Raw genomic sequence first — 15,075 nt, 5'->3', positions numbered from 1 at the left:
TCTGGAGCTCCGGCCCTGGAGAGCCACCGGCCCCCCTGGTTTAACCCCCCCCCCCCACCCACCCCCACCGCGGTGGAACGCCTCTGCTGCAGTGACGCTCAGGAACTGGGATTTGTTTGGAGCTTGGCAGCGACAGGATCATCAGATTCAGGGAGAGAGTTCGATTCAGAAAGGAGGATCCCCGATAAAGTGTGTCTAGTTTTAGAACGTGGAGGACAGGAGCGCTCCGGGGCCGGAGACCCCGCCCCCTGGGAGTGGTTAATGTTGTGTCACTTAAAGCTCTTCAGGGTCTAAAGACCTCGCGGCTTCTTGGGGCTGATCTGCTTACTGGCTTGCTCCTCCTGCTGCAGCGCGGAGCGGAACGACTTCACTTTATCTGGCAAAGACAAGAAAGCACATCAGAGGGGTTTGAAACTAAAGGCAGGCACTGGAGGTGTGTGTGTGTGTGTGAGTGAGTGAGTGTGTGTGATGAACCCCTACCCCGGAGTTCAGTGAGGATTTCTATCTTCTGGTCTAGGATCTGTTCCAGCTGTGTGGCGTACGACTCGACATCATAATCCACCTCCTCCGTCATCTGGATCAACACCCGCTCGTCCTCCAGCCATCGGATGGACTCCTGCTCAGAAACACACCGGCCCTCTCAGGTCTTTCGTTCCGGCAGGGGCCGACCTCCCCGCGCACCGCGGACAGAAGCAACCGGCTCACCTGGAAAACGGCCTTGTGGTCCTCCAGGACCTGCTCCTCCATCTCCACCAGCTGGGACACCGCCTCGTGGAAGGTGAAGAGCTGAGGGGACACTTCCTCCTCCTGCCAAGCACATTCACAGTTTCAGCACCAAACAGAGTCATTAACAAGAGAACTGCTGGCCGTCCGGCCGGCCAGGCGCCTGTGTGCTTACATTCTGCTCACAGAGCAGCTTGAGGTCGTCCCTCTGTGGCGAGATACTCAGCCAGTCCTCGTCTAGAAGGTCCAGCTGGTTGACGGCGTGGATGTTCGGCCGGCCGCCCTCCATCACCAGGTTGGGGTCCACCGTTAACTCCTTCACCCTGCGGACAGAACCGGAGCGCAATTATTGATCCGCCGCTGCCAACAGCTGTGGGGATGGAGGGGGGGGGGGGGGGGGGGTGTCGTCATGCACGGGGAAGGGATGGCCGTGATCAATGTGGAGACGTTAGCCGACGCTAACAGGAGCGTGGAAGGTCAGAGCTCGTGTTTAACAAGGCGCTGCAGAGCTGATTAGAGATTATGCCGCGCCTGCGGGTCCGCTGCTAATTAAGCGGCGCTGTGAGAGGAATTAGCTGCCGAGAGCTGGATCAAGCCGCCGCCCGGTCTGCAGGCGCTCACGTAACTCCTGAAGTCCAGTTGCGAACAACTCTGAGCTCTCGCTTTCCAACTTCCACTCGTCGTGCCAAACGAGTGCGACACAGGTGACGACAACACGGCCACGGATGATCGGCTGTTCAGGAGAAACTGAAAGCTGAGCCACGGATGACAATGACGGCTTGAATCAAAGCGGCGATGGAGAGAAATAAAACGTGACGCCATGCAGATGGAGGACTGGAGAAGCCTGATGAAGTTATAAACACCATGGACCACATGCACTGTGGGTGAAGGGTTGTGTGTGTGTGTTTGCGTGCAGTGCGGTGCTTCAAGGAGTGCTCGACCTGCAGGGAGAGGTTTCAGCAAAGTCATCGTACTCAAAGGTATTGGTGGGCGAGTGGTCGGGGCGACTCCCCTGACCGCCCTGGGAGAAGGGGATGTCTGACGGACTAATCCCAAACTCCTTCACTCTGCACGGCGGCAGAGGGGGCGGAGCGGGGACACGAGAGGGAAGGACAGCAGGGGGAAAAGGAGCGAGAGGAGACACGAGAGTCAGAAAGAACCAACAGAGCGAGAGAAATTCAGTCACAGTAGAAGTACGATTCATTTCAAAGCGGCAGGGAGCTTTAAAGTATTTTTACTGCGTGTTCCAACCTGTTGGCGTAGCGTAGCGTGTTCAGCGTATTCTCGCAGGACGTCATGCCAGGAGAGATGGTGGCAATCTGTGTGGACAAAGCGGAAACCATTCAACTTTATACCTTTACAAAAGACTGATAATCATCCCAGAGATGGTGAACTATTACAAACGACTGACCATGCATGTGCGTGAATTTTCCCCGATGAAGGAATCTCTGAGGACCTGGGTCAGCTTACTGGCCCTGAACGGAGTGTGGGGCTGGTTACGGCCCAGAGCTCTGATGCACTCCTGAAACAAGACGTGACGGATTAAAAAGAGCACAAGCAGGATTATCAAATGAGTCAAAAACAGTGTGAATGAAGGAGGCAGTGCGTGGCGGCACACGGACCTTCAGGGCCAGCAAGCTTTTGTTTATCTCTGCTCCCTCCAGGCGGGTCTGGCGGTCGGCGCTGGAGGTGTCGGCTCCTCTCTCGTTGCCCGCGAGGTCAATGAGGGAAAACTTGCCGTGCATCTTTCCCTTCCGCCGAAGAATGATTTGGAAAACAGCGTGGCTGCGGGAGGAGTGCGCATTGGCCGACGTCTGCCCAGATGTTCTGAGAGCAGAAAGAGACACCGAGCGTGAAGAAGTGTGCAAGGAAGGTGCTTCCAAAAGAGATTTCTGATATGCGTGCATATACCTGCAGCTGTTTCCCACTTCGATAAGTTTCAGGACGTCCTCTGTGCACTTCACTTCCTTCTCCTGAAGCCCCACGACCTGCACTTGCTGCTTTCCGTCCTCCAGCACTCGTAACTTTGCTTTCCGATTGAGCAGGTCAAACACCTGCAGCGTGCGCAGACAATACAGTCAGCACAGGGTTTGATCTTTAGTCAGTGGAAATTTAAAGAAAATGCTTCACCACTTGCCTTTCCACTGTAGATTTCAAAAAATGTAGCATACACTTGCAGGTCTAACTTTTTGTAGTTCGGCTTCTTCAACATCAGAAACACGTCGCGAGCTGAAAGACACAAAAACAAAAAAAAAAAGTCCACAAATTCTTCCACCGCAAAGCTTCCTTTATGAAAGCACAAGAAGAAGAAAAACCAAAGCAGCTTTGCTTACCAGCTAATGCATAAATTCCTTTCGAACAGTCTTGGTTTTTTCCTGAAAAATCTCCACCCATCGTCTGAAACCCAACACAGAGAGTGTGTGTGTGTGAGTGAATGTGAACGTTTGACAACTAAAGGAATAAAACGACAAATGCAGGCGGGCCACGTTCATAGAACTCACATGTGTTTTTCCACTGCCCGTCTGCCCATAAGCAAAGCAGGTGGCCATGCCTCTCTCAAAAATGGTCTCCACCAGCGGTCTGGCGGTGAACCTGCGGGAGAAAACAACACATCACATTAGCTGCTTTACATAAAAACTATTTGTTTTTTGTCGGCACACTGCCGGCTTGTTACGGACTTATAAACCATCTCGTTGGCCGTGCTGTCATCGAAGGCGTAGTCGAAGCGGAACGTCTGGTTCTCTAAGTAGCGGGTGAGGTCGACTTTCTGTTTGGGTTCGTGGACCATCACCACATTCTTGCTGGGGATGGTGATCACATCTAAATCCTTCATGGACAACTCTGGAAAACAGGAGACATTTTTAACACGACGAGTAAAAACCTGCTCTGGACACAGCGTGGCCGGGAAAAGCAGAGACGGAGGAGCTCACCTTTTTTGTTGAGAGGACGTTTTCTCACACAAACACATATTCTGTGCTCTTCAATCTAGAAGGACATTTTATTATTTAGTTATTGAGGGGGAACTATTAAGAGAGAAGACAACATTTAGAGTCTCCACTCACCAGGTCTGCTGTGGTCAGGGGCCGGTAGTCAAGGCTGGCTCGGAAATCTCGGATCATGTACATGATTTCATAGTTGGGGATGGTGGTGTCCACCTCCTGAAGGGAGACAAAACGATGCAATGGTGCAATATAACCACCAACAGGAAACACTGTGCTCTAAAAACCAATGAGTCGGTTTATAATAATGGAATTTTGTCAAAAGAATTCAGTACCTGAGCTCTCTTCACCCTGAGCTCCTGCTGCTGGAATCGGCGTCTCTCTCGTTTCTCCTGTAGTTTCTCCACCTCCAGCACACAGTTTGACTTCCTCCTCGCTGCCATAGAGCAAAAAAAGAAATAAGCGTTACGTCTCTCTCAGTGTTTCAGTAGAGAGCTCTTTTCTCCTCTCGTCTGTTTCCCAGCCTGTTTCTTCTACTTTCTTGTCACAGAAACTCTGGGCTGTTTCCAACAAGTGATGAAGCAGCCTGAGAGCAGGATGTAACGACTGGCACACGGCATCTCCAGCTCAACACAGGCTGCTTTCACCATCAGGCCAACAACAGGCTTTTACAGGGTCTCTGAAATCTGCTCTCATTTTTTAATCGCTCACATTCATTTTTCTACTTACAGTGGAGAACTATCAAATAACCCTGGCATGTTTTCAGGGAGCACCTTAAAGCTACAATGGAAATGTCTAAATAAATCCAGAATTTAGCCCAGAACACCACACCCACAGATTAGTATTGTTTTCACATCAATCACAATCTATTAGTAGCCGATATAACAGAACACCAGTTAGCCAACACGTGAGTAAAAGCAACTTCTGATTCTTTGCAAATTTCCTAAAACCCGGTGTTATCTGATTAGCCCCGGCTTGGCTGCCGCGGCTCCAAATTCCCACTGCGAAGCCTGGCTGAAGCCCAGTGAAGCAGCGGCCCTGCTTCCTGCTGGCCCCAGTTCCTGAGAACCCCAACTGATGGAGCAGAGGAGGGATTAATAATCTGCTCTAATCTGGGAGGAGAAGACGAGCTGGGTCGACATCAGGACAAGGAAGCGCAGGAGGAGCACAGAACCGCCGCTACATGTAATTCAATGAATATCACAGGCGGGATGACGACGGGGGAACAAATCGCTCCCGTGAGCTGCTCAAGAGATCAGGTTACGGTTTAAGATCAGCAGAGCGACACACAGTACAAACAGCGGCGCCGCCGCGAGCGTACGTGTGCGTGACTCAGCAGAAATCAGAGGAGAGGCGGCGGAGCCACGCGGCAGCACAAATGCTTTTATGCCGTAATACCCAGAAAGCCTGTCTGCTGGAGGGATAGTGTTATAGTGCCGCTTCGTCTCCACGCCGCCGCTCTGATCAAAAACTGATCCGTTCACAAAAATCAGGCGTGTCGCGGATTCTATCGGGGGATCTATCAGAATCACCAGAAAGCAGTGAGGGCAGGGGAAACGTGCAGGTGATACATACAAAGCTGTCCAGACTCCTTTCTGGAAATCGGGTGATGGGAGGACTCTGTGATGAACAGGATTAACAAAAAATATACCACATTAAAGATTACAGATTTATCTAAAATGACTGGAGAGCATAACTCATTAGGAGGAGTCGCCCTTTCATCTGTAGACTGTGTAATAATAGATCAAATCCTTTGTTAGCTGCTGCGCTTGCTGAAGGATTTCCCACGGAAAGATCAGTTCAGCTGCTTCAAAGTCATTCCCTGAATTCATCTTTTTTTTTTTTTTTTAAAGAAACAATAAAAAAGTCACAAAAACGACAGAGGCTGGATTAAAGACAAACCGTTCTGCTGCTGCTGCTGCGTCTGAGCTTGAGTCTGCTGTGTGGGCTGCTGGGATGGAGGAGGCGGAGCCGGCTCTGGCTGCTGAGGCTGCAGGGGTCTCGCCCGGGTTGGAATTGCTAAAGAAAAATACATACAATTAAAAGACCATAAATATTAAGACAGCATTCATGCTTGTAAGGAAAAACGTCTGCATTTTATCTAGTTTTACTAAATATGACAAATTTTGTTGCTTCTCATATCAACTAATTTATTATTTGAGGCAAAAATATACCTTTTCAAAAACAACTTTATAACTCAATACCGGAGAATATACTTCAACTGACATGTTTCCTTCCTTCACTGGATACCAGAGTTCAATGACGTAAACGTCACAGCGTTGCATGAAACAAACCTCTGTTGTCCCTGGATGGAGCATCGTTCTTCACAGGAGCTATTGTTCGTCGGTTCTGCAAGAAATAAAATGCTACATTAACGAAAATCCAGAAATAGAAAAATCCCTGTGCTGGTACCAAATTACGAGGCCAGTTTCAAACAGATTTTCAGAGTTTTTTGGCTTTATCACACACTTGAAAGAAGAATACACTGCACTGCATGCGTTTAAAGGAAGCTCCTGTTCAGATTACAGCCTTGATACACAATTATATATTCAGTCTATACAAGGAAACATTTGTGCACCATGTTAGAAGTGTACCGAAGACACTGCACTGCGAACCAGGTGACCACTGCCACAATATTTACCCAAATAATCCCACACTTAAGCACGCTGTGTGTAGTGCATGGTAGATTAACAGTACTAATTAGTGGGTTGCCAAGAAGGATCCATGTTCTATATTAAGGAAACTGAGCTGCACGGTAGCTACCAGAGAGAGAGAGAGAGAGAGAGCGAGAGAGAGAGAGCGAGAGAGAGAGAGAGAGAGCGCTTTAATACAGAGGGTGAGGTTAGAGTTCGTTTTCTTCACTTCAGTTCACCTCTCAACTCACCTTTGCAATTTTGTTGACCTTCACGCATGTAGTTGTGGGAGGAGGCGGGGTCTCTGGGCTCGGGGCGATTTTCTCGTCTGGATTAAGTGCAAATATGCTCTCCAAGTCAATCTGCTCAAACAGACGATTGTTCAATCAATAAATATACGTGGCAATAGTTGTATAATCACAGCTGCTACAGAAAGTCTCTGAGTGCATTTTTATTGCTGCGAATAATGAAAAAACCAGCTGCTGGTGGCGGTGAGGGTAATGCATGGCACCTCACCTCTTTCCCTTTCGTGTCTCCGTTTTCTATCCATTCCACAGTGACGCTTTCGTTGTCCTCATTGAGTGAGGTCACCATTGCCTGATGGATACGTCCTGGAAGAGGCCACAGAGAGGAGAAACCCTCCATCAGACTGGCAAGAATGAGTCAGCAGCACCAGGACCCAAACTCTGATGCAGAAGCAGTTTCATAGCGGCATCACAAAAAAAAACAAAAAACATTTAATTTAGCCGGTGTGCTTTATCTGGCTTAACAAACACACATGGGGACAGATGAATTGGATTTCACCGACACCCTGCGCTGCACATTTGCATGGTAACAGAATCATTGGACGAAATACAAAGAGCCTAATGACCACCTGCCACCCCATCGGATCTGGAAGCAGCCCTGTTCAAACACACCCGGGCTTAGATGGAGCAGCACAGTAAAGAACAGGAAAACATTTCATTACGTTTAATACTGTAGTGAATTTAAAACATGTAACGCCAAAAAAAATCTGTCTGGGTCTTACTTGACACTATCAAAAAGTGGCAGTCTGTCAGGATTTCTTTTTTTTAGTGAGCCAATAAGAAGTGCATTACAATAACCTGTAAGACATGGACTAATTGATACACTGAGCTCTCCGAATATGTAACTAGTTGGTAACATATAAGAACAACAGTGCACGGAAGCTGCTGCTGACTCGGGAAACTTCATAATAGCGGATATGTCTCCTTGATACATGATGTTCAATGCTGACAAAAGACGTCCTCCGTTTGACATATGATCTGAACCGATTCAACACAGAAAGATTAACCCATTTCACAAGACTATTGACAAGAACGCCGTGGTCAATCGGATCCAATGTTGCACTCATTTCTAATGAATTCACTGATTATTTTAGTGAGAGCAGTTTCAGTGCTGTGGTATATTTTGAAGCCAGACTGAAAATCCAAATATAGTTTAAATTAAAAAAAAAAATGTAAGCAGTAATACTGGCAGGAACTGAATTTTTTTTGTAATTAAACAATTATTAAAAGACTATAAAATGAAAAATACATTCCCTTAATCTTGCTTTTTGTGCTTGTTCATTTATAACTCAATACATGTTAAATAAAGGTCAACAAATATAATTTTAAAATATAATCTTTTGAATTTGAAAATTCCCTTCAGCCTTCCCATCGTTGCCGCTGTGGATGTTCGTGCACGATGTGAATTCCCAGCACGGTGACACAACATGTTCCAGGATCCATTATTTAGAGGCACACGCAGCGAACAAGCATGGAAGCTTTCAGCTTCCTCAATTGCTGAAAACTGTTTGATCTACTATGCAGCGCGTTACGTTGGCAGAGGGAAGAAAAAGCACAACTACTGCTCGTAAAAAGAGAGTTGTGAAAAATGATTTGTGGAGTAAGAAGATCAGGAGGCTTCAGAGGGTAAACACACACCCTTAAGATGTATATTTAGATACATATTTTTTCTCAGAATAACATAAACTTGATATTTTTTTCCAGTACAAGTACAATTTCAAAATCATGACCATTTTAAATTTCTATCCTGTTTCAAAATACAGTGAAATGTCTTTTTCCAATCCTGCTGCAATGAAAAAATGCAGCCATGACTCAATTATCTGCACAGTCATCTCACGGGCCGGACTCCACCCTGTAGAGTCCCAGGATTGGCCCATGGGCCATATGTTTGACAGAGCTGAGCACATTGACAGAAAGCATGAAGGAAATATTTATTTACTGTCAAAGCTGAACATGAGACGCAACCCGATACAATATCTTCCATCATTTCTTTGGAGGGAACTTTCATTTTTCTTTTTCTTTTTTCTTAATTTATTTCCAGTGGTGTGCCACTGCTGAGAGAGAGGGTTTAGCTTTCCACTGCCGCTTATGCTTGCTCATGTGGAATTCTTGGCTTTTTTCCCCCCCTCTGTTTAAGCCCCTTAAGATGACTGTGTGTATTCGGAGTTACAGAAATAAAATTAAGTTGAACAAACAGATGAACCTCAGTTTAAAATGCAAGATTAAAGTTAAATCTACAACCGCATGATGCAGAACATGTGGCAGGAGCTGAATGAATGGATCATTGAAAAATGTATAAACAGAAATTAGAATTAATTCGACAACTCTCTAATAAGACAAAGTCCACTGATTTCCTGAGAATTATTCCTCATATTTGCTGCTGCTCTTCTCTATGGGTGTGCACAGCCTAGCTGGTCGCTATGAAAACTTCAAACAATTCCCAGTTTTCTTAATTCACCATGAATAAACATTTATTGCGCAACGCATGAGAAGCAAACGGATCTATATCAACATCAAACTGGCAACTAGAATAATAATGAAAGTGTAAATAATAGCATTGAAATGTAACATGACGCCAAGAAATGTGTCAATAATCATACTGTTTTGCCCTGAAGGTCTTAATCATAACACCACACCAACAACAGAGGGATCAGAAATGCTAAGACAATATTTATGATCACAGAAGACTAAAGTCTATTAAATCTGTTTTACTTCCCATTTGATGCAAAAAAAAAAACAAAAAAAAAAAAGGAAATGTGTCTGGCTGCTTGGCTTTAGTGCAAACCACAGCCGAGTCACTTAGAGGTGTCAGTTGCCTCCTTCCTTCAAACCACTTCAATGATGAAGTCTAGCAACATATCACAGTAGCAGCTGCACCAGGGAGGACTTGTGAATGTTTGGTAGAAAATATTATCAATCACACACTGACAAAATTATCTCTTGTTAAGAAAAAAATTTGAAGCTGTATATGTAAATATGTATAACATAAATAGTCATCTTTAATAATCTGGCTGTTTTCTCAACATTCAAGATTACAGTGGTTGAGCTCTTTATTGATCTGAAAAATATGAAGCACAAAAAAAAAAAAAAAAAAAAAACCCAAAAGGTTGAATACTTGATGGCTCTGTGACCACTGAGAAGGGGACGGGTCATTGACATGAAAGCTGGAACAGCTGTGAGGCGACAGCCTCCTTTCTGTCTTTCTCATGAAACACAATAGTCAGCAGCTCAAGGGGTTTAGGTCCCGTTGAAGCAACGTTCCAGCTGACAACGCCTCGTTTATTTGAGAAAAGTTTAACATTTACATGGCAAAGTTCTGAAAAAGATCTCCGTTTCCACTGCAACAGCAGTTTGTTATTTTTGTGATGAAACCACACATTCATGCCTGCAGAAACGCAGCCGACGTTCATATACTATTAGGGATGAATCTCAAATATAAGTCTACCAACATGGACCATAAAACTAGATTACAGAATGGCAGCTCTGAAACTCTGGAAGCGTGTTAGCTGATCTCTGATCGAACATGTCAGATGCTGACACTGATTAAGACGAACAGCAAACACTTGATCTCAGTACAGATGACAAAAGAGGGCAGCCTAATAGCAACACAATACAACTGTGAACGGCACTGACACAAATGAAGTTATATGAAGCGATCCGTTTTTTCTTTGTTGTGCCAGCTGGCAAATAATGCCTCACATCTTTATCGTACATCGACAGCATTTCGTCTAGTCTGTCAGTGGACATGATTAAAAAAATCTTTATGGACATTTATGGCCACATAAGCCAGAATCATCGAAATATATGAGACAACAGAAAAACCATACAGTTTAATCAAGGGCGGTTTCAGTATGGAAGCACAGTGCAGCACAAAGGGGTATCTTGTGTGTTACACCAACTTAGCATCATGTGATTTTAATATCCTTCTTGTATGTTGTTTAAAGCTCTGTTTAAGAGGTTTCTGAGAAAAGGGGAAAGCAAATCTATTCTACTGAATCCTTCTTGTGGTTATCAAGCAGTCTCAATAAGACAATACACACAACAAACAGCATGGGGGGCCTGCTTAATCTGAGCACACACAAGTCCAATACAGTATGACGAAGACCCACGATGTTTGATCTGTGCATCCCAACCTGAAGAAATCTGCAGGGTTACAGCAGCAAAGTGGACAGCATTAATATTAAACTGTGGCGTCACATATTACTCACCAGGTTGTATCAGGAACTTTTCACAAGAAAAAGTGTGAATACATCCTGCAGTATCGACCCGACATTTTCATCAATGCATCCTTAGAGAACACAAGTTTCCTACCAGACATCAGTAAGATACACAGGATGCTTGTGGCTTCTTATAGGCTCTGTGTGCAACTTTTTAATTAAAGTATCTTGAGGATCAAATCACAGATAGCTAGATCTAGGCACAGACCAATGTGACTCCTATTCACCCAGCTTGGCCTGAGGAAACCCCTCACACACCATATTGTGAATACATCCTCAGTCACGCTGAAGGACGGCCCACTCCACTAACATCCTCTGTGGAAGCAGAAGTACGCACTGTACTCATCTGCCTGCGAGTGGTGTCATATTGAAGTAACACAAGTAGTTTGTACTGACCCAATTGAAAACAAAGTACAAGGACGAATGCAAAACGAAGTGTTTTTGTTCTTCTGAGGTGAAAATACATCCACACAAACACACAAAACAGCCCTTCGCTGAGCCGTCTTGCAGCAACTGATGCTGACATCCTTGAAATGAGTGCAGCATCCACACTGTCCCACTTTTACACTAAAACCTAGCTCAGTGAATATGCCGACACCTCCCAGTAGAGCTGGAGGGGCTTAAAAAGGGGGTGCTTCAAGCTGTGCTAAGCCCGTGAAACAAACAAAGCCTTCAGAGCATCAGTTTCAATATAAGACCAAAGCCACACATTCATGAATGTGTGTCAGCATGTCACAGATGGAGAAATATCACACAGTGTAAAAAGACCAGGCCAATGGGTGATCAATGCCTTGGAAGGACAAAACTCAGTTTTATCAATCAAAACTCTAAAAAAAAAATCTGAAAAAACAAAACAAAAACAAAATCTCATAACTGCTGGAAACTCAGGCCCAATATGAAATCGGACCCAGCTGATAGCATGACAGCATGAAATACTAACTAGATTAGATTAACTCGGTTAAATTTGACACACAAAAGCGGTGATCATGAAATTAAAAAAACATGACACAAACACACTCGGGGGAGAGAGCATCAGTCGTGGTAAAATTGAGGGAGCTGGCTGCAACAGATGGGGTGGCGGCTAATAGCCTGAATCTGGCTCTTGAATCTGAACCAGCCCTGCTGCCAACCCCCAGAGAGAGGGCAATCCCTGCTCTGGATACAATACAACAGCAGCTCGCACAAAACTGACAGGCGGGACTGCTTCCCTATCTGGGCCTGTTGCGCAATTAGTTCACATTTCGCCTCTGATCTCATCATATGTGCGACATGACTAAATGTCTCAAGAGTTTCGTCTGCAACGATCACAACAATAGTTAAAACACACCCTGAGTGATAGGTTTCAACAGAATGCTTTCAGGTGCTTCATCGAAACGATTATTTGTTGTTGAAATGTTTATTGCAAAACACGATCACTGGGTGTATCCCAGTCCTGGAGCAGCCTGTAGGAATGACACAAACTTTTCAGTCATCCTTGGCTGCTCGGCCCTGGAGCAAAGCTCATCAACCATAGAGCACAGGCAGAATAAAGCCGACATTCACACAGAGGGGAGTCACACAGGCAGCAGCCTCTGCGCTTCTCGGTCTACTCCTCTGTTAACCTTCAAAAACAAACTGAAGCTCAAGAGGGAGCATTGTAATCCCATTTTCTTCTTGAGCTGCTATAGCTACATTATGTAGATCTCCTATAATAGGCACAGTGCGGGCTTTGGCCTGTCACCTGGTCATCTTCATGATCGTTTTATCTTGGCGTGAGGTTAAATGATTTCTCAAACACAGCGGATGATCTCAACCAATCCGGTCACTGAAACAATATGATCATTCATTAACACTACATAGTCGGATCAGTCACAGAGAGACTGGAGTACATCGTGATACGTACGCCAAGGAGATTAGAGAAGAGGGTGGTGGATAAAAGCGACCACCAAAAGCAACTGGAAGCTACAGTATACTGTGGATCCAAATTAAAATATGATCATTTCTATTACATAATTCACCTTATTCATATACAATCTTAGGGACCTCAACAAAAACACAAGAAGCTACATCATCCCATATTTGAAAGTTTCAATTACTGCTTGATTATTTGTCTTTTTTTAAATTACTTTTTAATAGCCATCCCCTGAAATTTTGTGAAAATACTTTTTCCATGTACTTGACTAATTTTAAATTTGCCAATATCAGTTAAGGATCAGATGTATGACCTATGCAATTGTACATTTACTTGCATGGGTCTTAGACCAACTTTTTGTTATAACAAAATCAACCATATGATCAAGCCTTACATATATCCTTAAAAAACAATAATATGATATGTTTTTGTCTGTCTGTCTAATGATGGAAAAGTATGATTGAATTTACATCCAGGTAAGTCTATGGTAATTTTTCGAGGTTATGTTGACTTCGATATGTTTTGTATATCAGATACACTTTTTTATGTAATATTCTGAAGTCTGGAGGGCCAACAACAAAATGGCAATAATAATAATTGCGTCAAAATTGATATTTTGAATGACTTTTTGTAGAAAAAAGGGCACACATTACAGTCTTTGGGCAAGTTCAACCATGGGACTTTATAATCGGTCATTTATATTGAAACATAACCTGATATGCCTTCCCTCAATATATACATTTAACGTGAAATAAATGTGTGAAGCTTCACATGTATGAAGTTTTTTATGGCTGACCCTGTAAGCTACACGTTAGATATTGTTCTTGCTTTGGGTTTCCATAACAGACTCCTCTGTTTCTGAAAGCCATCAGTGGTTACAGTTAGCCTCAAGCTAATGACAAGCTAGCATCGCTTTCTTACCAACTGAATCTGGTTAGCTTAGATTAGCAATGTAGCTAGCCTGGCCAATCTTAAAATGGGATTCAGTTTCACAATAAACCGTTTGCATGATGCTTTTCAGCTTAAGCTGGTCTGCTTTACTAATTTCACGCTAGACGCATTTTCTGCAACGTAACGTTGATAACCGGCAGCTATCTTTTGAATTTCCAGAGAAGGTTTGCTAACAAAGGTAGGCGCCCATTCAGAAGGCTGCTAGGCCGTGGTTGAAACTCCCTGCCCTGATAAAGCTAAAGCTAACGCGACGCTCCGCGGCCGGTTGGGAACCATGGCAGCTACATTCAACAGCAGCCAGCAACAAAGATCATCAAAACAACTTGAGCGGAGCGAGGAGAGGCGAACGAGACAGGGCGAAACTCACCATCACTGCGCTTTATCTCCACATAAGTACCGACGACAATGTTGGCAAAACACGTCGCCATCCTTCATCACTTATAACGTGAACGGATCCCGGAGAGAGAAGTGAGAGCCGGGCGGCGCAGCCTCTCCGTGCAGCCTTCGGTTTGGTGGAAGATGCGGGCAACACAACGAGGAACGTGACGTCGTCTTCTTCTTCTTCTTCTTTTCCTTTCTGGCAGGCTGTACACATATAGTGTAATGCTGCCCTCTTGTGTTTAAAGAATTACTCGCAGTATTTTATATTCTTGGGTAAAGGTTGGTGGAAAGAAGGAATCTATAGCCTTTTCTATGTCTCGTGAATTTATTCTATAGGCAAAGATTGACTTAATTGAAAATACAGTAATGTACAAGAGTTTCAAAATAAAGCACGCCATGTACAAGAGCCATGCGATGTGAAGTGAATTTCACCCAGCTCAGTTTTATTATGAAATTTGCAATACAATGCCTAACAAAAAGTCTTCTAAAAGTTTTTCATTTCGAAAATTCTAATTTTTGTATCAGATTAATACCAGAACTAATTCTGTAAAACATTTTCATTTTTTTTCTATCTATAAGAACGAGACAAAACAAAGCAAAAACACATGTCAAGTTTATTTCTCCACAACCACACATATACATAAAAATTCAGTACTTTACAGTGTAATTAATTAAAACAAGGTAGTTTAAAAGCTTAGTGTGAAGAAATTTAGATCATTAAAAAATAAAATGTTTCAGAAAGGCGTGAAAATGAGAACAAATGAAATAAAAACTTTGTTTCAGATCAAGTGTAAAATAACATACAGAGGATCTCAGCAAAAGCAACTCAGCACTGACAGACTTATTATTCACTTTTAAAACAAAACTACTCCGTTAGCAGAGTTATTTATTTTTATCCAGTCGGGTTACTTTTTCCCCTGCTAAGCATCAGTAAACATAGATTTGGTAACATCCTTTTTTGGGGGGGCTGGTTCTTCCAAACAAACCCAATGAGTCAATGCAAATCGCAATATATATAAGCTCTGACACACTGAA

General features: G+C 44.0%; 1 protein-coding gene across 4 annotated transcripts; it reads right to left on the bottom strand.

The window, feature by feature from the left end:
- Nucleotides 1–67: 67 nt before the first annotated feature.
- LOC115398488 (kinesin-like protein KIF2A) lies at nt 68–14,178 on the bottom strand. 4 transcript variants are annotated; one of them, XM_030105277.1, is made up of 22 exons: nt 14,027–14,178; nt 6,812–6,906; nt 6,547–6,657; nt 5,957–6,011; nt 5,565–5,681; nt 5,238–5,282; nt 3,998–4,098; nt 3,786–3,881; nt 3,654–3,708; nt 3,402–3,564; nt 3,225–3,315; nt 3,057–3,120; nt 2,861–2,952; nt 2,635–2,777; nt 2,346–2,550; nt 2,135–2,245; nt 1,975–2,042; nt 1,665–1,790; nt 899–1,046; nt 706–807; nt 481–616; nt 68–376 (listed from the first exon to the last, which is right to left on the bottom strand). In XM_030105277.1, the coding sequence occupies exons 1-22, from the start codon at nt 14,085–14,087 to the stop codon at nt 291–293; spliced, it is 2,271 nt and encodes a 756-aa protein (XP_029961137.1). In that variant the 5' UTR covers nt 14,088–14,178; the 3' UTR covers nt 68–290. The 4 variants fall into 4 exon arrangements, with proteins under 4 accessions (XP_029961137.1, XP_029961139.1, XP_029961138.1 ...); XM_030105279.1 differs by lacking the exon at nt 1,665–1,790; XM_030105278.1 differs by lacking the exon at nt 5,238–5,282.
- Between the last annotated feature and the right edge of the window lie 897 nt (nt 14,179–15,075).

Source organism: Salarias fasciatus, chromosome 12, assembly GCF_902148845.1.
Source record: "Salarias fasciatus chromosome 12, fSalaFa1.1, whole genome shotgun sequence".
Classification (NCBI taxonomy): Eukaryota; Metazoa; Chordata; class Actinopteri; order Blenniiformes; family Blenniidae; genus Salarias; species Salarias fasciatus.
The sequence above is the reverse complement of the archived record's forward strand: the minus strand, read 5'-3'. Positions and strand labels throughout refer to the sequence as shown.

Excerpts from the sequence above, each read along its gene's own strand:
- LOC115398488 (XM_030105277.1), bottom strand. The coding sequence starts at position 14,087 with ATGGCGACGTGTTTTGCCAACATTGTCGTCGGTACTTATGTGGAGATA. Across the intron at positions 3,121-3,224 it reads CGGGCAGTGGAAAAACACAT|ACGATGGGTGGAGATTTTTC; the intron begins GTGAGTTCTATG and ends GTTGGGTTTCAG. Across the intron at positions 2,953-3,056 it reads AGGAATTTATGCATTAGCTG|CTCGCGACGTGTTTCTGATG; the intron begins GTAAGCAAAGCT and ends TGTGTCTTTCAG.